At 43.8% G+C, this 27,063-nt stretch overlaps 1 protein-coding gene across 2 annotated transcripts in view; it reads right to left on the bottom strand.

The window, feature by feature from the left end:
- Positions 1 to 12,281: 12,281 nt before the first annotated feature.
- The window catches only part of TOR4A (torsin family 4 member A), a 91,810-nt gene continuing 77,028 nt past the window's right edge, over positions 12,282 to 27,063 (bottom strand). For both annotated transcript variants that reach the window (XM_029613248.1, XM_029613249.1), the window contains exon 2: positions 12,282 to 13,911. In XM_029613248.1, coding sequence (XP_029469108.1) covers positions 12,618 to 13,862 — 1,245 coding nt within the window. In that variant the 5' untranslated portion in view covers positions 13,863 to 13,911 and the 3' untranslated portion in view covers positions 12,282 to 12,617. The remainder of the gene's footprint in view (positions 13,912 to 27,063) is intronic.

The raw sequence follows: 27,063 nt of genomic DNA, 5'->3' as shown, positions 1-27,063 counted from the left end.
TCCCTGAAGCAACCACAACAGGCCCGGCATAAAAAGGAATTGTTTACAGCACTGCCCGGCGAGTGTAATCTTTATTTCTGTATTATTGCTGTTTTCTAATGGTAGTCACTCTATTTCTGCCTTCCAGTTTTCTTATAATTTAGATGTCTGGAATATGTAATGGAATATGTATGTATTCTATTTATTTTCTTAATGATTTTAGTTTCTTTTTCTGTTAAAAGACATTGAATTTTCTGTACAAGAGTCTTTTTCTTGGGATAATTTCAAAAATTTGAAAATAAAGAATTAAAAAAAAAAAAAAGAATGGCAATCCCATTCTTCTTATGCAAAGCCAGAGAAAAGGCTAACACTGTTGCGATTCTGCCCTGTTTGGGCAGTATCTCCACTCTTTTCTGCCGTCTTCTGCAGCCCGGAGACTGCCGACGCTTTCCAAACCCGCAGCAGGAGCCACGTTGCCACTCCTTAAGCGGCCTGGAGGCCACCAGCATACCCTTCACGCGGCCGGAGCTGAGCTGTTGCACCCGGCTCGGCCGGAGGCCATCCCTGCCATCACTTCGCAGCAGGAGCTGCGTTGTTAACTCCCTTGCAGCTGGGAAGCCGCCGACTGGCGTCCTTGAGTGGTCCGGAGGCCACTACCTTACCTTGGGCCCTCTGGGATAAAAAGGGCCTGCATCCCCAGGCTCTCTTGTGGCATGGAGTCCTAGGAGTCCATCCTTCACGGCAGGGAAGCCGCCGTCCATCCCGGGGCCTGCCCTGAGGCCTGCTTCTCCTCCTGCAGCCTTCAGCGTTGCAGCTGGACCCCGCTGTCCAGAGTCCTGTACTGCTTCCTCCTAGGGGGCGAGGCTGGCTTTTCCTTCCACATTTAAAGGAACAGTGAGGGAGGAGATCCACCAGTGATGTCATCGAGGGAGTCGCCTCTTCAGCCTATAAAAAGGTCCACCTTTCATTCTTTCCTGGCCTTCACAAGGAGACAGTCCTCCTTAGGACTTCTCATCATCTGCTTCTCAAGGCACTTCGTTATATGTGGGATCCCGTGTCCTCATGATGTCCTCACGCTACGTCTTTGTCTTCATCGTCTCAAGGTCTCCAGATGTCTTGTCTTGATATCTTCCTTATCTGGTTTATCTTCGTCCTGGCAGCGCACATCTCCATGAGTTCCAGATTCTTATTTTAACTTGTGTCGTAGAGGCATCCCCTCGAATCTTCAACTTTGCCTGGTTCCTGGGAGTCTGCACCCTGCCTCCACTTCACGAATGAACTCTATTTATCTGATCCGTTCCGGTGTGGCCCTGCCTGGCCTTTATCAGCTGTTCAGGGTGCATTTTGGAACAGGCTTTGTCGGAGTCTTCACTTCATCTCCTATCTTCTCTGTGTGGAGAACCACCAGCATGGTCTGTGTCCTGTCTTCATTGGCTGAGTATATGGGCGCGTGATGTGCAGTACCGACTCAGCTCTGCCAACTTGTGTAGGGAACCACTAGCGAGGGCCATGATCAGCCTACCCTGGCTGTGTAGGGCGTGCCGCCTGCGTGGTCCGAGACCAGTCCGGCTATGTTGTGTAGGGCGCTTGATGTCCAGTACCGACCAAGTTTTCTTCAAGCAACTCATGGCCTTCCAGAGTTTCTTTATACACGTGACCAGAGTTTCTCTTCACTCCACGTATCCAGATTGCATTCCTTCATGTCGAAGTCTCGTCTTACTTCATGTATCCAGAGTGTTGTTCCACTTCACATACCCTGGGTCTTGTCTCACTTCAAGTCTTCGTCTTTGATGTCCTCATCCTCTGACCACTGTCCGCCCTGTTGCAGTTGCTGCTCCATGTGGCAGGTCTGAAAGGGCTTGGAGTAATCGGAGGACCACTCATGAGACCAACATTGCGTTGTTTGGGTCTCTTTCTGCTGCATACAGGTGTGGCTGTGGTTGAGGTCATCGCTCTCCATCTTCTGCCCATGCTGGAGCACCTATCACCTGCCTTGGTTCTTGCCGGAGCTCCTCTGCGGCTGTATCGGGGCCCAGGGGCACACGAAAACATCAGAGATGGAACCGCTACCCGCGTTTCCACAACAAACACTTTCCAATCCTGCAAGGATAATTTCAAGGATTCGTTCAATGACAACTGCATCTCTTGAAAGAAGAGAATATCTTCTCAAGCATTTTAAAAGTACAATAGAACCGTTTTTTTCTTTTAACAGGGCTACTGAAGCCTTTAACATTTAAAGACATAAAGATATATTTTAAAATTTTCTACCACAAGGTAATGTTGTTTCTGATATATCTATTGGGAACTGGTAACCAAAATAGAATGAGGTGAAATTCTATCTTGGAGAAAACCTTCCAGTTGCTCTGGTTCGAAAACCAAATATCTAGTGTAAATCACCCTTCTGGGATGGGATCTCCTCCTGTTATGGTGTCTTTAGCCGAGAATAAAATGTAGAGGTTGCCCAAAAGGGGTCGCTGCAAGAAGCCCTCTCTCCTTTCAGGTTTGCATGAAATGGGGTCCAAAGTCCACCTGATAAAATCACCCAGTGGTAGAGAGAGAGAGAGAGAGCAGGGATAAAAAAAAAGGGAAAGGATAATTATGGATGTCAATGATAGAAATCAAATTTATTTCTAACACTAGATATACTGAACAATACAATAATAGATTGTATTCAACAATTTTTAACACTTACATTTTTCTTTTAATTCCAGAACCAGTTCCTGAATAACTCCAACTGAAACACTCAGATAAGAACATAAGAACATGCCATACTGGGTCAGACCAAGGGTCCATCAAGCCCAGCATCCTGTCTCCAACAGTGGCCAATCCAGGCCATAAGAACCTGGCAAGTTCCAAAAACTAAGTCTATCCCATGTTACTGATGCTAGTAATAGCAGTGGCTATTTTCTGGCGTGCCTCGGGCAGGTGTAACTTGTGCAACAAAGGTAAGGGAGGTTTAGATAGGGCTGGGGGGGTGGAAGGAAAGTTCCCTCCGAGGCCGCTCCGATTTCGGAGTGGCCTTGGAGGGAGCGGAGGCAGGCTGTGTGGCTCGGCGCGCGCAGGCTGCCGATTTTGGGCAGCCTTGCGTGCGCCGACCCCAGATTTTAACAGATACGCGTGGCTATGAGCGTATCTATCTAAATCCGGCGTACTTTTATTTGCACCACAGTGTATAATAATTTTTGGACTCAAAGCTAGGGCAACAAGAACACTTCCAATCAGCAAGAAGTTTAAAATTTAGTTTATTTGGCTTTTTAAAGAAGAGTCAAAGACAAGTGTTCTTGTGAGATGCAATATGCCCTCTATCTGTAATAAGTAGCATCTCCGTGAATCTCTGACATGCCCTGACTTATATAATCAAAATACAACACTACCGAAGTTTCCAGAATGCCCAAAGATACATTATGCTGTTGTCATGACAATCTATCTTGTATAGGAAATGCTTGTGAGGATCACTCCCCCCATTCTGAGAATTCCTAACCAACTAAACCTGTATATCCTCCCACCATAAAAAGTTCCTTTATCAATCATGGCTTTGCTGGCTTTGTTCTTCTGTTCTTCTCTTGATATTCTTTGTTATGTAAACAGGTAACAAGTCTGATTTTTGAATAGAAGCTAGGCTTGAATTCTGTTTCTTGGCACCAGGATTTAATTAAAACTGTCACCTCACAGGATCTTCTTTTCAACTGATTTCTGTCCATTGAAACCATGCATCTGCAAGACAAAAGCTTGCATCCTGGACCCAGCTTCTCTGTATTGTGAAGTAAATGTTGCCATTAAATAGGCCTCTTTCCTGTTGTTGCCAGCAAATCTGTCTCAGGGATTTTCTGCAAGTCATGCTCAGAAAAGCACTCAAAATTCATTCACCTCTGACAAGCCACAGTACAGCAGAGGTGTCTGGGTATTCTTGGTTGTCTTAATCAGACATATTCTTCACACAGTGAAAAAGAACTTTCTCTGATTAGTTTGAAATGTGCCACATGCTAACTTCATGGAGTGCCCCCTTGTCCTTCTATTATCTGAAAGTAGTATTAATTCTTCTCTTTAACAATTAAATGTGTTCTCTTATACTTATAATATATTTCATTTAAGAAATTGAGTCTTTGTGCAATCTTTATATCTTTCAGGTCCGCAAGAGTTTCCTCCTCTTAACTGAATAGATTCTCAGGTAAATCTAAGCTTTCTTTTTCTTTTCTTCCTTTCTTTATCTCTTTTTCCCTTCCTTCTGTATAATTCTTATCTTTTGCTCTGTTTCTCTGTGTTTGTATGTCTTTGTGCTTTTTTTCCCTTTTTTACTTACTGCGTTTTATCCTATTACGTTATTGCTGGTGCGGTGGTGTGTGCACACACTTATCTGTCAGTCATTTATATCCTTTTTTCTTTGGATTGGTGCTCATCAAATGCTTGATCCATTGTTTTTTTCTTTTGCTACTACTCGTTACTAAAACAAACTCAAAAAGAAAGACTACTCCTTAACACCACCTTGCCTTCCACCATCTAATTTATGCATGTTTCCCAAAGTAATATATCCATGATGTCTTATTAGAAACTGGAGCTAACTAAATAAGAAAATAAAGAATAATTGTAGTTTCCCTAACTAATCACAAGGGCAGGTCCTTAAGATGTTTTATACCATCAGACGCTTAGACTGTTGAGATGATTTGGCAATTTCTCTCTGTTGCAGCAGAGGAGTGGCAGTGATAATAAATTATATGACATTTTTATTTTTCCATCTTGTTTCTTTAACTGAAATGAGTTCTATCTGGTGATATATATATATAGCTATGACTTGCCAGATTATTATGCTGCTTATTACTCTGAATTGATTCCAAGTAACTATTCCTCTGGCAGTCTCCTTTATCAATGACATATACCAAGGACACTCATTAAGAAACACTGCGTCATTAGGTGGTTCCTCCCTGCTTTTCTTCACCAAATATGCAACTTAGTATACCTTCAGACTGATGATAAACTCAGTCCCTTGCCTAAGCCAATGCTAATATCCATGGACCTCATTCTTTTTATTGTGAAATCTGTATTTATTATTTATTTATTCATTCATTCATTCATTCATTTATTTATTTATTTATTTATTTATTTATACTCCACCTTTTGAAAGGGCAATCAAAGTGGCTTACATAAGTTACATAGTAACAATGTTATAATATACACAGAACCACATTCAATAGCATGGGTACAACAGTAAATTTCATCAGATATAATGGTCTATTCCAACAATACAATACAATGGAGTAAATAATCATATAATCACTTTGGCACATCCATAAATTTCCCATCTTCTAGGGGATACCATATATATATATATATATATATCCTAATAAATACTTCAAAACTAAATAAAATGGCACAAATCTATTAAATAGCCATATTGATATCCATTACAAATTATAAACTTTAAACTTAGATCACAACCAAATCAACCCAGGGACTCTTTATGAATTCTTTCCCAAAACTGGGATGAAGAATCTTAAAACACCTGTAGGTCACTAGACTCAGGTAGGCATGATTCACATAGTAATCTGTTATTATAATTAAAATTGCACCTAAAAGTATGTAAACTGCACATAAAAGTCAGTATATCTTCAGACGGGAGCAGTTCATGTGGTGGTTCATTCCACAATCTTAGGATAACATACATGAATTATTGATTTATTTGTTTAGCTAATTTATTTCTCATGGAAAGCAATTTCAAATGATTCTCACCTTGAGACAGTAATGAGTGACCCAGATCATTATTTATATTTCTTTCCCTCAGATATTAAGGATTTGCACTATGTAAGACTTTCTATGTCATAGTCAGAGTTTTGAACAGAATTCTAGATGATACTGATAATCAATGAAGTTCAAATAAAATAGGGGTAACATGATCCTTCCAGTTCTGATCTATAAGTAACTAGATAGCTAAGTTTTGAATAACTTGGAAACTTCAGACTTTCTTTAGGTAAACCTAAATACAGCAAATTACAATAGTGTAATCAACATGTTAGAGTCATATGGATAATCATTACAAAGCTTCTTGGATTAAACAAAGGGCATAGTAGATGGACATGTCTAAGATGGAAATAACTAGGAACCAAGGAAGCCCACTGTGGTTCCATTGTTAAGTCATTAACAGTTTTTATACCCAGTAACTTGGTCCTCCATCTGTAGCGTGTGTCCCCCTCAATATAAAACTTGGAGACTTGGAGAACTGGATCACTTTTTCATAGGCCAACAGGGCTTTTGTCTTTATGGATGTACTGCTCTTGGCATCTGATGTCCAGCTTAAACTCCTAGACAGTCAGTTAAACCTCTACCCCAGCTGTAGACATCAGATAAACTCAGTTCTTGGTTAACAAAAAAAACCAAAAACACATTTATTTGAATGAAGAGCAGTTCAACACTCACAGTAGATGAGAAGATCCCAAGATTAGCTGAATAGGTTAATGAGACTGATAGAGGTGTAATGGGTTTCTCTGAAAGCTGACGGTAGTTGTGGGTTAATAGTAAACACGAGTAATAAGAGGTGAAAAGGTGATGCCTCTCAGAGCCTGAAAGAGGATAGGTACAAGCTGTTGCCCTACCAAGAGCTTACTTCCAACTGAGTTTCTACAGGAAAAACTCTCCCAGAGATTCCTTGGGTGAAGGGACTAGTAGTAAGAGAAAAAGGCAATGAGGGGGAGATAGAGCAAACAGGAAAAGATCTGATAGAAAGTTCAGAAACATTCAAACAATAACCAATCAGGGCAGGGAACTTAAAACCTGCAAAAAATCTAAACTGTGCCATATTACAAGATGACACTGACTGGCGGCATAATAAAGAAATATATACATATTTATTCATTTATTTATGAGTGTTTTATATACCGGCGTTCCATGTGAGAATCACTAGCTCATTACGGTGTACAGGGTAGACACAAACGTAGGATGAATTACAAAGGTAGGCTGGTACACAGGTACATACACTGTGGGGGCAGAACAGAGGGATTCAATTTTAACTTATTTTATAGCATCTAGTGTGAAATTGTGGTAGATATATACATCAGATGTATTGTATGTCATGTATTTGTGAATGAACACTGTAATCCGCACTGAAACTGGGATATTGTGGAATATAAGAATGAATAAGACAGACAAGTCCTTATTCTTTCAAAGGCCTCATCTTGATCCTTCCCTAGAGCGAGGAACAAATGGTATTGTCCCCAACGTAAAAAAAAACTTAGTATAATCTAAGATGTGGCTAAAGGAAGGAGTAAAGAACCCTGTAGAGTCCCACATGATACTGGATACATTGCTGAAGCAACAATATCCTTGTAAACCTATTGGATCCTTCCTGAAATAAAGGATCTCAACCATTTCAGAGTACCTCCTTTAATTCCAGCTTCTCTAAGGCAGATGTTTGTAAAGTTTTGTACTCTCCTTTGAGTGTTATTGTAAAGGCGGTTTCAAATTCAAAATAACTAAAGGAAGCTGTGATGATATCATCAGGTGATTGTGTGTTTCATTCTGAAAGGTCATTGAGTTTCCCAGCGCTATTGAGCTACATTAACTTCAATGCAGGGGAAACTAGAGATTTCCTGATATGAGACTCACCTTTAAATAGTTTTCTCAAATTTAGTGAATAAAAGGTTCAGTTAAGAAGGGAGCAGTGACAGTTGTTAATTGTCAGTGCAGGTGGAGGGGAGCAGGAGCATTTGTCGTACCGGTTAGAATATCCCTGCATGTGGCAGAGGGCAGAGCGCATTGCATGACTGGGAAAGTCCAATGTGAAGAGGAGAGCAGAGCAGCTGCTAGTGAGCGGACCTAGACAGAGCTGGCAGTGAGAGTGGGATTCAGCGGAAGACACTTCTGCTTGCCAGGAGCAGGCCCCACTTGAAGGAAAAGTAGGAGCGGCTGATACCATCATGTGGTAGGCAGAAGGCCCTGGGAGAAGGGGCGATGCCGTTAATTTGCAGAGAAGGCAGAGAAAGGAGGGTTGGAAAAGAAGAGGAGCAGGAATAAGAAAGGGTCAGCATATATAAGAAGAGGTAAATGGATGCAGGAATGGAAGAGAGTGGTTGCAAAAGCTGATTCTTCGTTTCCCTTTGTACTCCCCCATGCTGTACTTAAAAACCCTGTCCCCTGCTTACCTCATCCTAGCCCGTGTGCACGTGGGAATTGCATTTTAGAAGATGCACGCGCCAAAGCGCGCATGTTATAAAATAGCCACATCCATGTGCGCGCACCGGGAACCGAGCACACATGGATGCGCGCGGGCCTTTTAAAATCTATCTTTAAGTTGAAAAATGTACACATGTGTAGGGATATGCAGGTCAAACCAATTTTGTGTTGTGTCTCATGGGAGCAAAGTTTCCATGTCATTTAGGTTTTTTTCTCAATTTTTTTTCCATTTTTTTTTGGGGGGGGGGGGTGTTTCAGAAATAGTGCTCACTATTCAGAATAATGTACACTAAAAACAATAGAAAGAAAAACACACAATTTTGTATTTTTTTCTCTATCGTTTCATTTTGAAAATGCCATGAAACATAAAGGAAGGCGAGCCGGGCGTGTCCGGGCACGCCGCCGGTAACACAGGCTCGAGCCCAGGAGTTAGCAGTAGGCGGGCCAGGGGGGGGGGGGGAGGGGAGAGATGGAGAGGGGCACCAATGGGAGGCAGCGGAATCAAACGCTGCCTCGCCATTGGGAGAGCATAGGGCAAAAAAGTAGGATAGATCAGGGAGTAGGGCAGTTGGGAACCAGGCAGCGAGACAGCAGGAGTTCTTGCTACCCACCCTCCCTCCCTGTAGCTGGCGATGTGTACAAGTGTGGGGTGTGTTGTGTATGTCGCAGTGGCGGCGGAAAACCCGAGCCAGATGTTGTTTGTATATTGTAATGTAATCGACTGTTTCGGAGGGGGGGGGAGGAATGCCCATGTAGCTTGGGGCCGCTACACGGGAAGGCCTAAAGAGCAAGAGGGGGCCGATGCTCAGGCCGCAAGCTTACCCTCGCTGATGAAGAGGCGGGGTAAGAAAGGGGGGAGGAAAAGGGGGAAAAACATCGCTTATCACCGGGTCGCGGTGTAAGTGAAGGGGGGGATATGGCGCAAGAAGGGGAGGAGGGGTGATTTGGAATGTTGTTAAGAGTGGCTCGGGTTAAGTTTAATAAACTGCGGCCTTTGTTTATCACCAGACAGTTGTTATGTTGTGTTATTTATGAAAAGGAGGGGGAAGGGTAGCGACGGACGCAGGTCTCGAGTCCCTGTGTTAGAAACACTGTTGACACTGTCTGTGTCTTTTCAAACAAATGCAGGAAAATGTTGGCCCCTCCCAGGATCGCCCCAAATCGCATTTCTGTGTGCAAAAGTGAAAATATGCACATATTATTTTACTTTTAGAAAATATGGAATATGCAAGTAAATACTTTGATAATTTTTGTGTGTGTGTGTATGTAACATTTTGAAAATCCACCCTTAAGGTTGAATGTGTGGTATCTTTGTTCTCAGGAAAAGAGCAGGCAATGACAACATAGCCACAATGAGGCACTATTCTAAGTCCGAAACGAACAAACATGGCTCAGCACGGCTGTGCGCTCTCTTTTTCTTTTTCTGGGAAATGCTGTGGAAATGGAGAGGCCAATTTTAAAAAATTATTTACCCAGAGAAGCTGACTGTTTGAAAACTGCTCACCTCTTACCCAGGTAAGAGTATACATGGGGATCAATAACACACATGCTTTTTAGAGATGTGAATCGTGTGCCAGATCGTCTTAACGATCAGATTCGGCTGGGGAGGGGGGGGGGGGGGGGGGGGGGGGGAAATCTGATCGTTAAGATATGTGAATTGGAATCGTTTCCGATTCCATTTCACATCGCTAATTATTTTTTTAGGGAGGCCCGCACCGCTAAAAAAAAACAACCCACCTGACCCTTTAAATCGACCCCACCCTCCCGACCCCCCCAACCTTTTAAAATTACCTGGTGGTCCAGGGGGACCTCGTGGGGCCTCGGGGAGAGATCCATCTTTACTCATCAGCCCCTATTATAGAGTATAATAGGGGCTGAAGAGTAAAGATGGCAGGCGCCATCTTTAAAGATGGCGCCGGCCATCCAGTGCTCCTACCATGTGACAGGGGCCGGCCAATGGCACGGATACCCTGTCACATGGTAAGGGCAAAGGGGCATCGGCGCCATTTTCTTTTAGAACAGCTGATGGCTGGGAACGGGAAATCTCTCCCCGAGGCCCCCCTGGATCTCTCCTCTCCCCGAGGCCCCCCTGGATCTCTCCCCGAGGCCCCCCTGGACCACCAGGTAATTTTAAAAGGTTTTGGTGGGTTTTGTTTTTTAGCGGCGCGGGCCTCCCTAAATAAAAAGGGTCGGGAGGGTGGGGGGATCGATTTAAAGGGTCGGGTGGGTTTTTTTTTTTTTAATCGGGCCATCGGCGCCATTTTAATTAGTGGCAGCCAAAATGGCGCCGATGGCCCGAGAGCAGGAGATTGCGCCGGGACCCCCCCCCCCCCACTGGACCACCAGGTAATTTAACATTTTGGGGGGGTTCGGGAGGGTAAGGAATTGGTTTTAAAGGGTCAGGGTGGGTTTAGGGGTTGTTTTGGTGTGCCGGTTTTCTCGCCCTCCCCCAAATAATTCCCGTGCCCTATTTAACGATACAATACAAATGCCCCTGACGATAAATCGGGGGCATTTGTATTGTATCATGCACTCTAACGATTTAGGACGATTTTAAAATTATCTGACGATAATTTTAATCGTTCAAAAATGATTCACATCCCTAATGCTTTTACCTGGGTCAGGTGTAGGTGTTCCCGGGGACATGTGTAGGTCAGGGGAGAGGAATAATGTACATAGATTATATTTTCAAATGTACCCTTGTTATTTTGTATAGAAAAACTACCTCCAGAAAAAGCAGATATAAATCTCAGAGTACTTTTCCCTTTGGGCAATTTTGAAAGGGTAATTAGTGCAAAGCCTGCAGGTAAAAGTATCTACTGACTCTGTGTCAATGTGGGTACTATAGAAAACAGCCTCAGATTATCAGCTGGTGAGCTTTTGAAAGTTTCCGAGTTTGTTTCACTGGACATGTATTTCATTATTACCTCTTCCATTTTCCAGTACTAAAGCCCAGCTGTAGCTGCAGAGCCTGGATGATCTATCTCTGGGTCTTCCAGGGGCAGTGGTACTGCCCAGACTGTGGATTTAGAGAGGTTGTTGCTAACCTCCAGTTCTGAAACAAGAATTGAGTAAGCAGTGACAAGTATGACTAGTCCACTTGAGGACTGTCAGTCTTTTGAGGAGAACTGCTCCACTTTTGTTGTTTAGAAGAAATGTTTCAAAACATACTGGAGAAGAATAAACTATACAACCAGCTCTTTGATAGTTTCATGAGAAGATTGAATGTCATAGTGATATTAATTTACCCCCAGTAAAGGATATGGTGATAATTTTCAAAAAGATTTACACACATAAATGAACTTTATGTGCACATAGGTGAATTTTCAAAGGAATTACATGCGTAAATGTAACATACTATCACAGCAATTTTCAAAAGCCATTTACCTGCATTAAGTGCATTTAATCTGGGTAAAACCTATTGACAATTCAATGGCATATACTGTAGCAAATTTCAAAAGCCCACTTACATGGGTAAAGTTCATTTACATGTGTAAAACCCAATTTTAAGCATGTAATGCTTTTCAAAATCAGGCCCATAAATAGGCTTTTGAAAATTGCTACACTATGGGGCAGATTTTAAAAGCCCTGCGCACGTAAATCCAGCCGGACTTGTGCGCCGGCGTGCCTATGTTGCATAGGCCGCCGGCGCGCTTAAAGTCCCGGGAAGCGCGTAAGTCCCGGGGCTTTGCTTGGGCGTGTCGGGGGTGGCGCGGCATTCGGGGGCGGCCCGGGGGTGTTTCGGGGGCGTGGCCGAGACCTCCGAACCAGCCCCTGGGCCAGGGAATGGCGCGCCGGCAGCCTGCCAGCGCGCCATTCCCTGCCAGTTACGCCTGCCTTGGGCAGGTGTAACTTTCTTAACAAAGGTAGGGGGAGGGATTTAGTTAGGGCTAGGGGGTGGGTTAGGAAGGTGGGGGGTGGGGATCGGAAAAAAAGTTCCCTCCGAGGCTGCTCCGATTTCGGTGTGGCCTCGGAGGGAACGGAGGCAGGCTGCTCGGCTTAGCACGCACAGGTTGCACAATTGTGCACCCCCCTCCGTGCGCCGACCCTGGATTTTATAACATGCGCGCGGCAGCGTGTGCATGTTATAAAATCGGGCGTAGATTTGTTCGCGCCAGGTTGCGCGAACAAATCTACGCCTGTGCATAACTTTAAAAATCTACCCCAGTATGCTGCATTTATGCGCCTAAATTATTTTGAAAATTACCCCATAGGAGAGCAAATGATGTAGGGGAGAGGATCACCACCTAGAAAGATGGGGAATCACTCCAAACAAGGGGTGAATTGAAAAGTCTGGTAGAGTCCCTAAGTATTCATTCTTCCTGAAACATGGCTGTAGGAGGAACCAGATTTTTAGTCTGTTTCCGCAGTGTAGGAGAAGTGATGGGCTCTGGATTACCATGTACGTCAGAATACCAACTTTGCTCAAGGCTTTATGAGCACAGCCTGGGAAGCCAAGGTGCCAGTCTAACTGATCACTACAACAGACTGACCTTAGCCCCAACCAGTTTGCAGCCTGTGGTGGAGTACTGCCTGCCCTGTATAGTATAATAATTAATTTGTCCCGCTAAGGTCTCTATGTGGTTGTTATCAGGATAAAAGCCTTCCCTCATCAGTTCATCCAGGAAGCAATGCACGATGTGGCTTCTCTCCAAAAGAATGAATGGGATAATGTCAGCGTAATTAAAGAGTGGATGATTCTGCTGCAGAGATGTCCGAATGGCACTGACTAGGTCTCCACTCATGATGTGAGAGTGCAGGATGTCGTTGGAAGCATTGTGCAGGACATACTTGGTGATCTCACTCCCTCCAATGTTACTTATTAGGACATAGATGGCGTTGAGGTATTCGTTGGTTTGGTTGGTCTGAAAGAAGCCACTCAGTGTGTCCAGCAGAGCAGGAGGCATCATCTCTACTTCATCAATGATAAACACTGGGATTCTTTCATCTAATTCTGCCTGGCTGACCATGGCAGAAATCTTGCTAGACAAATTCAGCTGGCAAGAGAAGACATTTTCATCAGCAGGACAGTGGTGCATCACAAAGTACTGTAGTACAAATTCACCATCCATGATGGCGCGAAAATGTCTAGCTAGCAATCGCCCCACATAGCTCTTCCCAACCCCACTGGGACCATGAACAGACATCACCAGAGGTTTGTTATGGATGTGGGTAGCCAGGTAGTCCTTTAAGAGATTCATAATGTTTTCTATAGCTATCTTCTGCCCAAACACTTCTCGCTGTAAAGTCTTCTCAAGCCCATCCAGGTCATATTTCTCCAAGTTATCATCCAAGTTCTCAATCGCGTTCAGTATCTGAAAGCAAATGATGGCAGTGAGCAGCAAAAGACAGCGAGTAGCCTTGCTCTTGTGCTCCAGAGGAAGGTGTTTTTTGATATTTTCAGGGTACAGCACAGCTCTAGACTTTCGGTACTTCTTTCTCCTCCTTTGTTTCACTATGGAAACCCTTTCCAAGCTTGGGGTATCAAAGGTAAAATACTGGGGTTTCTGAAAGCCCACTGTGTCAACGAGCATTTTTTGCTTTTGCACTAGCCTGGGCTGGGCTGACTCAGAAGATTTCTTCCCAGTGAGATCAATCTGGAGGCGACTCTTTCTCAGAATCCTGATTTTTCGTCGGAGGTGGACCACGGCCCGCACAGGGGACACCATGCAGATCTTCTGGGGCCTCTTAGGGGCTTCGGCACAAAGGTCTCTCTCTTCCATTTCTCTGACACCATTCAGCTTCACTCAGAGAAAGGTAAATCAGCCTTACCTGGAGAAATAGAGAAAAGATGATGAGCAGCACAGTAACAGAACACCACAACATGTGTGCAACAGAATCTCACCCCCAAAGAGGGGGGAGAGACTTTACAATTTGTGCCAAGGTTACTGTGGGCAGTGGAATGGAGGCTGTGGAAGTTACTCGGTTAACAACAGAGATGTGCATTTGTTTTTTCCGAATCGGAAAATTTCAACAAAATTGTCCAATTCGGCATGTTTCGGGGTCCCGAAAAACGATCGGGATGTTTCCATTTTTCCACGAAAATTCATTTTTGGATTAGTGCGCGCTAACTCCCATTAGTGTTCACTAAAAAAAAACGAACAAAAAGTAACAAAATCTAACCGTTTTTGTTAGTAGGCACTAACGGGGAGTTAGCGTGCACTAACTCAAAAAACAATTTTTCATGAAAAAAAGCCCCCGGACCGCAAAAAAAGACATTTCCTGCGTCTGCCGAAAAACAAAGAACGACACAAACACAAAAAACGATTCACATCTCTAGTTAACAATGTCCCTGTTCAGTGTGAACGGAGGTTCTTCTGTGGCTTTTTTACATGATAAAATAGTTAAAAACTGCAGATTAAAATGGTGCTAGATCTCATATCCTAAACAAACAATGCACTGTGCAGAATTTCAAATAGACAAATAGTGAGGGTAATTTTCAATAGTGTGTAAGTCTGCTCATATGTGTGTGAGTCAGAGTGTCTAAAGATAAAGAAGAGATACACAGTTTATAAAATATTATAAATTTCTGCCCATAAGTACACATGTACGTTTCAGCAAGTGCGACTATTTGTGATGTAGGAAAACACATACAGATGAAATTTCAAAGGACTTGTACATGTAAATTTAACAAACTATCTTAGAAATTTTCAAAAGCTGTTTACCCTCATAAGTGCACTTTTCATGGCTAAAACCTAAGGACAATTCAATGGTATATATTGAAGCAATTTTGAAAAGCCCACTTATATGGGTAAAGTGATTTACATGTGTAAAACCCACTTTTAAGTGTATAAATGCTTTTGAAAATCAGACCCTTACTTTCTCTATCCATTTTATAAAAGCATGTGCTTGCTTCTTTCTTTACTTTAAAAAGATTTATTTTTATTTAAAAGTTTTATCAACTACAACATGTAATAATTGTAAAATATGTGCAAAATAACATAAGAACATAAGAAATATGTGCAAAATAACATAAGAACATAAGAAATTGCCATGCTGGGTCAGACCAACACAGGCCAAACTAGGCCACAAGAACCTGGCAAGTACTCAAATACCAAGAAGATCCCATGCTACAGATGCTGTTATTAGCAGTGGCTATTACCTAAGTAAACTTGATTAATAGCAGTTAATGGACTTCTCCAAGAACTTATCCAAACCTTTTTTGAACCCAGCTACACTAATTGCACTAACCACGTCCTCTGGCAACACATTCCATAGCTTAATTGTGCGTTGAGTGAAAAAGAATTTTCTCCGATTTGTCTTAAATGTGCTACTTGCTAACTTCATGGAATGCTTCCTGGTCCTTCTGTTATCCGAAAGTGTAAATAACCGATTCACATCTACTCATTCAAGACCACTTATGATCTTAAAGATCTCTATCATATCCCCCCTCAACCATCTCTTTTGAGTTATACGTGGACGCATGTATTTTACAAAGAATGTGCATACTCTGGGTCCACCCCCTTACCTCACACACACACACACACACACACACACAATCTGAGTTAACAAAAATATGCAGCTGAAGGTGGGGAATCAGGAGGAGGTTTGGCTTTAGGGCTGGGATTTTTTTAAACGGAGGTAGGAGGGTGTTGATATTTGGGTGAAAGGAGGATGGAGAGACGTATTGCTACTGGACAGTCCTTTGTTTTTGGTTTATACTTAACTGATTAGCAATGATTTTCAGCACTAACCAGCTAAGGTTAGCCAGGGACACTAAGGGGGTCATTCTCTAACGCTATTGCATGCGAAAAGTCCCTTTTCACGTGTGATAGCTAGCTTGGGGTAGAGTCGGCCATGGAAGAGGAGAAATCGGGGTGGCACCGGGGCCGACGCTGCGGACACATCACTGGCGGCGAAAGGTAAGATTCCTTATCGCCGCCAGTTTCGTGCCAAATAACTACACCCCCCGCTTCGTCCCCCCGTTGCCGCCAGATTCTCTAAGGTCTGCGACCTTAAAGAATCCAAGCCTAAATCTAGCCAGCTAAAATTAGCCAGTTATCTCAACAACTCAGTGGGATTTTGAATACTGACTGTTTCTACAGTTTGCTCTATCACTTCCAAAATTCGCTTGATTCATTAGTACTAAAATTGTCTAGGATCTTCCAACCATCCTACTTGAGCACCTGAAAACTCACTCAAATCAGATTGTTAATGTAATGGGCCCCACAAATTTGCCCCTTAGTGGAGTTGCCTTTAACTCTTATGGCCAAAGCAGTCTCAACAGACCTCGTATGCCAGTAGTGTAGGATCAGTGGTCTCAACAGATTCTGCCCTGTTAGTGAGGTTAATGTCAGAGTGTTTAAGGAGGTCTGACACTCCCTAGTGGGAGGGCGTCTTAGTTTTAATAAAACTCATGTGATGCAGAAGGACTATGCAATAGCAATTTGGAGCTGGACTTTGGAGAAGTCAGTCTGCCCACTTCAGTCCAAGGGCACTGCCTCCCCATGGCGTGGTGCTAGTGAGCTCTTTCCTTTCACAGCAAAAGTAACTGGTAGGGATGTGCAGGCAAAAAGTTTTCGTTGCGTACGTGATAAGTATTCGTGGGGGGTCAATTCCGTTTCATGCGGAAGTATGGAGAATTCAATAAGTTGTCGATCTGTAAATACGTTACTACGGCGAGTTAAATTATTGTCCCAGCTAAAATTAAAATTAACTACAACCCCCCACCCTCCTGACCCCCCCAAGACTTACCAAACTCCCTGGTGGTCCAGCGGGGAGTCAGGAAGCCATCGCTGCACTCGTTTGCCGGTTTCATCACGGCGCCGATAGCCTGTGTCACAGGGGCTACCGGTGCCATTGGTCAGTCCCTATCACATGGTCACCGGTGCCATCTTGTGCTCCTACCATGTGACAGGGGCTGACCAATGGCACCGGTAGCCCCTGTGACATAGTATGGGCAAAGGCTATCGGCGCCATTTTGAGTCCTGGCGTCGGACGGCAGGTCACTCTGGGACCCCCGTTGGACCCACAGAGACCTTTGGCCAGCTTCGGGGGGCCTCCTGACCCCCACAAGACTTGCCAAAAGTCCAGCGGGGGTCCGGGAGCGACCTCCTTGCACGCCGGCGTCCGATCCCAATACTCAAAATGGCGCCGATCGCCTTTGCCCTCACTATGACGGCGATCGGCGCCATTTTGAGAATTGGCATCGGACGGCGATTTTGAGTCTCAAAATGGCGCCGATCACCTTTGCCCTCACTATGACGGCGATCGGCGCCATTTTGAGACCCAAAATCGCCGTCCAATACCAATACTCAAAATGGCGCCGATTGCCTTTGCCCTCATTATGACGGCGATCGGCGCCATTTTGAGTATTGGTATTGGACGGCGATTTTGGGTCTCAAAATGGTGCCGATCGCCGTCATAGTGAGGGCAAAGGCGATCGGCGCCATTTTGAGTATTGGGATCGGACGCCGGCGTGCAAGGAGGTCGCTCCCGGACCCCCGCTGGACTTTTGGCAAGTCTTGTGGGGGTCAGGAGGCCCCCCCCCCAAGCTGGCCAAAGGTCCCTGTGGGTCCAACGGGGGTCCTGGAGCGACCTGCCGTCCGACGCCAGGACTCAAAATGGCACCGATAGCCTTTGCCCATACTATGTCACAGGGGCTACCGGTGCCATTGGTCAGCCCCTGTCACATGGTAGGAGCACAAGATTGCGCCGGTGACCATGTGACAGGGGCTGACCAATGGCACCGGCAGCCCCTGACACACAGGCTATCGGCGCCATGATGAAACCGGCAAACGAGTGCAGCGATGGCTTCCTGACTCCCCGCTGGACCACCAGGGAGTTTTGGTAAGTCTTGGGGGGTCAGGAGGGTGGGGGGGTTTAAATTTTTATTTAGGAGGCCGAATAAAACAGAAATCTGTTTAATACGTGGGGGGGTCGCGATGCGTTTCGCCTCCCCACGTATTTAACAGATAGCAAAAAATAAGTTGCGGATTACAAATACGTGGAAAACGGATGCACACCTCTAGTAACTGGATGGAGTCTTCTCACCACGGAGGAGAATCTGAAGAAAGAAGAATTCCTGTCCAGCAAAAGGTACTGAGGCCCATAGGAGGGGTACCCAGTATTTCTAGGAAGGAATAAGGAATATGAAGGTCACCAGAAAGCAGATGCGAGAAAATTCTTCAGCTGTCTCAAGAGAAGTTGGGAGAACTGCTTATTGAGAAGGGATCTGGGGCTGGGAGAAAGGATTCCTAGGGAGTTTCTGGTTGACAAACAAGGGTCAGCCCCAGAAGCTCAGAAGAGTGTGGAAAGTTGCTGTGATACAGGAGGAGAGCAGGGCGCAATGGGAGGAAGGTTCCCGATCCAAGCGCTGACCTGGGGGAAGGGCAGTTATAGTTTCTGCTGAAACAGACTGAGATACATTTTTTCAGTGCTGTTTTGGACTTTTGTTGCCGCTGGGTGTACTGACCATTAGTGTATCATTATTTTGAACTTTGTATTACCTGCCCTTAGTGCCAATAAAGCTCTTTTGTTGGACTTCCGGTGATGACTGCTAGCTGAGAAGTCACAGAAAGGTGGTGCTCCCAGGGGTCTGCTTCGCAAGAGCTACATTTCACCTCAAGCCTCAGTGTTTTTGCATCTAAATTTTCTCATTTTTTTAGCCTAGAGAATATGCTGACTTGCTCACTGATTTGGAAGAGCTTCTTGCGATAAGCATAGTATCTCGCTGAAATAATCTTGATCGCTATAAAGAAGACTAAGCAGGCTGATGCTAAAATGGTGGCCAAAATGGAAGCTTTGCTTTTGTTTTTGAAAGAAGATCTAACAAAAGAGATGTCTTGGAATGTTTCTGCAATCATTGAAGATCACCTCCGTAAACTTCAATCAGCTTAGGAACAAGTTCAAGAAGGTCGTGAGCAGCATACACATAAGATTGCTGACATAGATCAGCATGTTGGAAATCAAGAATTGGCATCAAAGCAATATCACATTAAGGTGAACGTTTTGAAGCAAGAAAACAAACTTCTCTTGGAATACAGGAGCATTTTTCTATACTGAATTTTTATTGTGAATGCCCTTTATTGAGCTGCTTAGAGATTTTAAGCAGATTATAAATAAAGAAACCATGATCATAACTTCAGGCTTGTTCAGATTTATCACTATCTATGGGCCTTATTTTCCAAGTGGCTCGCACGCGATACCAAAATGGGGGTGGAGTCGGCCCCGAAAGAGGAGGAGTCGGGGCGTCACCGGCGCCGACTCCGCGAAGACGCCACAGACGACGAAAAGGTAAGGGCCTTTTCGTGTCCGAGTTCGTGCCCAATAGCTACACCTTCTATGGTGGCGCTATTGGGTACGAAACCGGCAGCGATCGCACTGCTGCCGGCTAGCGCAGGCCCGCCCCCCGTTTCGGCCCCCCACCCCTCATTCCCTAAAGTATCGCAGGCCTGCGGTACTTTAGAAAATGAGGCCCAATGTTAGGTAGATATGCAGTATTCAAGAAGTTTTTGATGCCTAAACTTCTATAAAGAATGCAAATATTACCACATTGGATTCCAAGCAAAGACATTGCTCGAATACAATTTATGATTGTACAATTTATTTAGAAAAGATGGGGTGTTAGAATAAGTTATGTGAAATTAATGTGCTCTAAAACATTTAAATTTGGGGGTCGGAACTTACCTGATTTTCAATTTTATAGCGTGGCCTCTCAAATTTATGGGAATAGATCACAAAAGGTTTACAGCTATTGTACTATAAATTTGCTGGAATCTAAGGCTGCTCCTTTTTCAGTCATTAATATGTTGCATGTGGCTGATTCTGAGATGGCAGAGTTATTGAAACAATGCTGTTTATTCAAACCAGTTTTGTTAATTTGGTGAGATGTATGTAAATGGTGAGGTGTACTTCCCAAAATTTTCATTTTTTTTCCTTTGGGGGCTGATATAATAAGCTGCGCTAATCCATCTGTGTGTTTTTACTCCAATTTTTGCATGGGTTATTCAGCGCTAACCTTACTCGGTTATGTAATATAGGGTTTAGTGCCAAAAAAAAACCTACGCAAAAAAAAAACTCATGAATAGTTTAGCACAGATGCATGCATATGCCATGTAAACAAAGCTATTAGCTATTACCGGGTAATGCAGAGAGCCGTGTTAGAAGGGAGACATGCTAACACCTGTTTTTTTAATGGGGGTTTTTTAGCCCTAGGTCAGTGTTGTCTCCAGGTTTGCTGGAAGCAGCTATGACTCCTCCATCTTTGTGCAGTCGGTACTGTCACAAAATTACACTGAAAGGAAATACGGTGAAGGCTGGTTGCTTGGTAAGTTCGAAATGCAAGTCAAAACAGTTGCAATGTAAGCTCTCTGGGACGGGTACTGAAAACAATTAGTGTGCAATTTGAAGTACCTGGTTGCAGAAGTGCGTATTATTCCTCTACAGAATTAAGCAGGTTGGGGGGCAGCTACCAAAAGATCCAAAGGTTTAGCTAAAAAATGTCAATGTAAGCTCTCTGGGGAGGGTACCAAAGGCATAATAGTATGCAGTTTTCGATACACCGTACCAAAGTGCAAAAGTGCACACTAATCTGCTACACCAAAGGCTGGAAATTTGCAGAACAGTAGTATACATTTTGCTAATCAATAGTAGTCACTTTCCTTTTTTTTTTTTTTTTTTACAGGAGATGCTGGTTATGAGTGAAAGCATGGCTGCATGGCTGTTCACACCCTTGTCTGTGCCACATACAGCAGCAGAAGTTCATTACAATGCGGCACATGCCAAAACTAAAGTGGACATTGACTGTACATTTGATGTTTTACAAAGCAGGTCCTGCTGCTTTGATCACTCTGGAGGTGCGCGTCAGTATTTGCCAGAGAAAGCCGCAGATAGTCCGGTGGTGTGTTGCATGCTGCACAATGTCGCCCTCCAGCCTGGCAAAAATCAAAATCTGGATCCGGTCCTGGTGCCAGAGCTCAAAAAGGTTACACCTGGCATAGATGGGGGGAATGAGGTCCATCGCAAGGTCAGTGCGGACTACTTCTGAGGTATGTTTGGACACTTGGTGGGGGTGGGATGGAGGGATCAGGTGCCGTTCTATCTTCGACATTTTTCTCTTCTCAGATTGGCGCCAGTCCCTAGCGAGATGAACCAGAAGAACGCATCGTTTTTCAAAATGTTCAAATTGTAAATATGCCTGTCTTTTAAAATGTTGCAATGTGTCTGTTTATTAAAACTGCATTGAAAATGGAAAACAATTTTTAAAAAATTTCATTAAAGTTCAATTTTTAAAAAAGACAGCCTCGTTCTTCATTGGTCTAATTCTTCATCAGTATGAATGCTGGGCCTGTGACATCTGTGAAACAGAGGCCCAGCATCTTTGCTGTGTAGATTTCCACAGTGATGTGGGAGCTCCCTGGATAAAGAACATGGGGCTTCTGTTTCATGGATATCACAAGCCCAGGGTACCTGCTACATAGACTCAGACAGCGCTGTGGAAGCCTCTGTAGCAAGTACGCTGGTCTGTGACATTCATGAAACAGAGGCCCCATGTCCCTGGTCCAGAGATTTACAAGACCAGTCTTACAAATATCTGGACCAGGGATGCAGGCATGGACTACCCCTTGACAGAACCTAAAGAACGCCCCCCGCCCCCACAAGAAACATGCAACATTTTCAAGTTGTTTACTTGACTTCAAAAGCAATTGCACAAGTAAACATTTAAAACTGACTTCAAAGTGATTGTATAAAGGGTTTCCCATTGGGGAGGGCTGAAGTTTGTCCCAATCCTAAGAGGGTTGGGGGATCGTGTGGGGAAGGTATTTGTTAGTTTATTCTTGAGGAGGGGAAGGTTGGTTGTTGATTGGGGGTGGATTGTTGAAGCTGTTCAGGGGGGTGGGGAGAAACAGGCATACAAGGGAAACATCTAGGCCTAAGGGAGGTGTATATGATCGAATTTCAGTTCATTACTGTATAAGGCATTGTCTATTTCACGTGCTCAACCATCCAGTTGTTTGATGGGTAAATGCTGGGTATTAACTATGGGTACTAAGATTAGGTGTGTGTCTCTGAATGTGTGGGGTGTCTCCTCACCTATTAAGAGGCAACACATACTTCAATTCGCCAACAGAAATAAAGTAGATATCCTTTTGCTTTAGGAGACACACTTAACAGTAGTTGAACATGAGAATTTGAAAAGAGGGTGGTTGGGGGCCAGGTGTTCTATTCATCTTACAAGACTAGAAGCAGGGGGTTCTGCATCCTATTTCATAAAAATCTCCCTGTCACGATCATTCGAAGTCTGGTTGTCCCCGAGGGGACATACATTTTGTTGGAGTGTTCCTTGTTTCAGCAGATCTTTACTCTAGGAAATGTCTACGGGCCCAACCAGGATCAGAGGGCATTTTATGATAAGCTTGTGATCACTCTGATGAAATGGAGGACAAACCATTTATATATTGGTGGAGGCTGGAAAGTATGCCCAGACCCCCGAGTGGACAAGGCATCTCTTCCCAGACAGGATACGGGTGTGTCGAGAGAACTGTAGGATTTGTTGACCACTTTTAATTTTGTTGACATTTGGAGACAGGGCCACCCTAATGATAGAGATTATACGTACGTATTACTCGTCCAGACATGCTATGTATGGCAGGCTGGATTATTTCTTGTACACCCCCAATTTGTTAGCTCAGGTAATCAGTAGCAAAATCAAGGAGTGTTCTATTTCAGATCATCATCCAATTGAGGTGGTCCTGGATTTTGCTCAATCTAGGCCTCAGTGGAGAACAAACATTTTCCTGACCTATTGAGAGAAGTGATGGAGGAGTTTAATATCAATAACCCTGCAACTGAGTACACACCAATACAGCAGTGGGAGAACTTTAATGCTTTTTTGTGGGGGAAAATAATTTCTTATGCTAGCCACTTACAGAGTGTGCGCAGGCGGAGAATGGATGAGCTCCTCCATAAGATACATCAGCTGGAAATTAAAAACAAAAAAAGACTGCTCTCATCGTACATTGAAGAGATGGAAAATTGCAGAAGGGAGCTTTAGTCACTCAAGGGCTATGAAATAGCTTAAAGCGAAATTTTATGAGTTTGGAGATAAGCCTGGCTCATACTTGGCAAGAGTGGATAGGAAACGGGCTAGCAAGGTGATGATTACAATAGTGAGAAAGCAAAAGGGGAATTGTCATCAGACCTGAAGGAAATAGAGGAGCAATTTCTTAGTTTCTATACAGGTCTGTAAAGAGAAGGTCCCTCAGAGCAGTGGGAAGATATTGAGAATTTTTTTTGGCTTCCCTGCACTTGCCCAGGCTTAACAAGGTGCAGAGATGTCAGTTGGAGGTGCCAATGTTTTGCTTAGAGTTACAGGAAGCAGTGAAGGCATTGTCATGGGGCAAGTGTCCAGGCCCAGATGGGTAGCTCATTGACTTCTAAAAGCAGTACTTACCTGACTTGTTTATCCTTCCGGCTAGTTCGTTTCATAATGTAGTGAGCTTGGGTGGAAACTTAGGGGAAATAGTGGATGCACATGTCTCACTGATATTCAAAAAAGGAAAAGATCCCTTAGGATTGTGGGTCATACAGCATAATTTCCTTATTAAATTCTGATATAAAAAATATTGGCCAAAGTGTTGCAGCGTAGGCTTGAGCTCTTTTTGGGGGGAATTAATTCATCCGATCAGACTGGCTTCGTCAAAGGGAGGATGTCCATGATGAATACCAGATAGGTCTTTAATATCCTACATGTGGCAAAAGTCAAACGATTGTTGGGACTGTTGATCTCATTAGATGCTGAAAAGGCATTTGACAGGGTTTCATGGCCTTTCATGTTTGCTCTTCTTCAGGAGGCTGGGTTCCCTGATCAGTACTTGGCTTAGGTGAGGGCAATGTATGAAAGGCCTCGAGCTCGCTTAATGTTGAATGGGTCCTTGATATCTACTGTTTCTATTCAGAGGGGAACGAGGCAAGATTGCCCTTTGTTGCCATTGTTGTTTGACCTTGTGATTCAACCATCTGCAGTGGCGAAAAGGGCAAATCTGGATATAAAGGGAATCCAGTTGGGAAGTAGAGAGCATAAGGTTTTGATATATGCAGATGACCTTCTGTTTCTCACTGAAACAAGGATCTTGGGCCCAGGGTTTTTGGAGACTGTTGCCACATTTGGGGACTTGGCCAGTTTTAAATTGAATTATGTGAAATCCAAAATCCTCCAGTTTGGGCCTGGGGGAATTAAGAACAAACATAAGAATATAAGAATATAGGGGTAGATTTTCAAAGGGTTACGCGCGTAATATACATGCGAAACCCTTTAAACCCCCCCTGGGGGGTTTGGGGCTGGCGGTCCCGAGTCCTCCGGCACAGCAGCTGTGCCGGGAGACAGCACGCCGGCAGCTGGCCGGCGCGTGCAAGTTACGCCTGCCTCAGGTAGGCGTAACTTACAGGACAAAGGTAGGGGGGGGATTTAGGTAGGGCTTGGGGGTGGGAACGGGGAAAACCATCGGGCCTCCCCTAGGGCTCGGCCGCGCAAGGTGCACAAGTGTGCACCCCCTTACGTGCGCTGACCCTAGATTTTCTAACATGCGCGTGGCAGCGCATGCATGTTATAAAACCGGGTCTACATTTGTGCGCGCCGGGTAGCACGCACAAATGTACCCTGTGCGCACTCCTCTAAAAATATACCCCATATGATATGTCATTCTGGGTCAGACCAAGGGTCCATTAAGCCCAGCATCCTTTGTCCAACAGTGGCCAATCCAGGCCATAAGAACCTGGCATGTACCCAAACATTAAATAGATCTCAAGCTACTATGCCTTATTGATTAATAGCAGTTTATGGACTTCTCAAGGAACTTATCCAAACTTTTTTTTAAACCCAGTTACATTAACTACCATAACCACATTCTCTGGCAATGAATTCTAGAGCTTAACTATGCGTTGAGTGAAAAATAATTTTCTCTGATTTGTTTTAAATAAGCTACTTGCTAACTTCATGGAGTGCTCCCTAGTCCTTCTATTATCTGAGAAAGTAAATATCCAATTTACAATAACCTGTTCTTGTCCTTTTCTGATTTTGTAGACCTCTATCATATCCCCCCACAGCAGTCTCTTCTCCAAGCTGAATTCTTCCTGATTGTTTCTGTGATATGAGAGTGGTGACTGAATGTTTTCAATATCTGGGAATTTATATTCCTGCCAACTTTAGAAACCTCTTTGACAAAAGTTATGCCTGTGTTAGCGAAAGTTAAACAGCACTTCAAGGACTGGTCTGACATACCGGTGTTTTGGGGGGTCTCATTAGCTTGGTCAAAACGATCATACTTTCCATACTATTGTATCTTTTACAATATATTCCTTGGACCCTATCACCGCAAGTGTTCAATCACTTGCACAGTCAAATGAGAAAATGTATATGGTATCATAAACCCTGAAGAATAAAATTTTGTACTCTCTGGCTGCCTAAAGTACAAGGGGGCAAGGCGTTGCCCAATTGTTTAGTATATTATTGGACTGCGCAATTGATGGGTATGAAGCAGTGGTTAACTAATCAGGATCCTGTTTCTACTGTCTGTTTTTATTTATTTTGAATACTAATCTACAATCATACTTCCTGCACTATAGAAATGTAATAAGACATATGAATAGAAATATTTTTTCTGTCCTTTACCTAAACAAGATGTTTGACTTGTCCTGTATATGCTGCTGAATTGAAATTTCTAAATGCATTTGGTTGGGAGATAATTCAAATTATACCCATCTGTCCATAATTATAGCTATCTTTAAGAAAGCTAAATCATTAATTTTATTATCTGTATTATTTAGGCTTAGGAAGAAAAAAATGAATAATAATAGTACAATAAGTAAAATGGCATCAAAAAGCTAGAATGTTTATCACTTCCTTTTCCCTCAGGAATGTGTGGTATGTCTTTCATAGTATTACATAGTGCTACAAGTACAGCTTAATTTGTTACATTGCCTTTATAAGAAAATAATAGATGTATCTTTTTTCCTTGTTTTTGAATGAAGAGGAAATTATCCATGAACAAGTAAATGAAGACTCATGTAATTCACTAAGGGGTAGATTTTCAAAGATGCACGCACACACACATGGACACCCAATTTTATAACATGCACGTGCAGGTGCACGCATATTATAAAATCGGAGGTTGGCGAGCGCAAGGGGGTGCACGCTTGTGCATCCTGCGCGCGCCAACGTCTGTGGCCTTCCTCAGTTCCCTCCCAGTCCGCTCCAATTTTGGAGCGGACTGGGAGGGAACTTCCTAACTCCCTACACTAACCTCCCTTCCCCTAACCTACCCACCCCCTAGCCCTATCCTAGCCCCCCCTCCAAATCTTTATTTTACCTTTTGCATCTACCTCAGGGCAGGCGCAGGTTGCACATGCCGGCACCTTGCCGGCACGCGATCCCCCGGCACAGCAGCAAATGGCCGCTCTGCCGGGGGCCTCTAGCCTTGCCCCGGACCACCCTGCCCCGCCCCTTTCCCAAGGCCCCAGGACTTATGCACGTCCCAGAAATTTACTTGCATGACCGGGCCTTTGATAATTGGCCTGGCTCGCGTAATGCTTTGAAAATCTACCCCTATCAGAATACATGTTCAGTCCTAAATTAAACACTGAAGTATAAAATGTTTAGACTATCCAATAACCTTGCAAAGGAAGAGATTATATGTGAATCAGAGTGTATTTTATTTTCAAGTTCTTTCCCAGAACAAGAAAAAAAAGAGATGGAGCATGACAGTGTCTGTACAGGATTAACATACTTATTTGGCAAATATTTATAATCCATTCCATGTTTGAAGATTTGTTAAAGTTCATATCCCTACTTTTAAACGATAGTTGAAATATTCATGCATTTGGAAACATTTTTATTTTCAATTGTTTAGAAATATGCTTTTAGCCTCTATGAGTCTGAACAGAAAATAGCCCCACCCTTAGGAATCAACTCCGTTTTGCAGAGAA

The sequence above is a fragment of the Rhinatrema bivittatum genome, chromosome 8, assembly GCF_901001135.1.
Source record: "Rhinatrema bivittatum chromosome 8, aRhiBiv1.1, whole genome shotgun sequence".
NCBI lineage: Eukaryota > Metazoa > Chordata > Amphibia > Gymnophiona > Rhinatrematidae > Rhinatrema > Rhinatrema bivittatum.
Note: the sequence above shows the minus strand (reverse complement) of the source record. Positions and strands in the feature narration are given on the sequence as shown.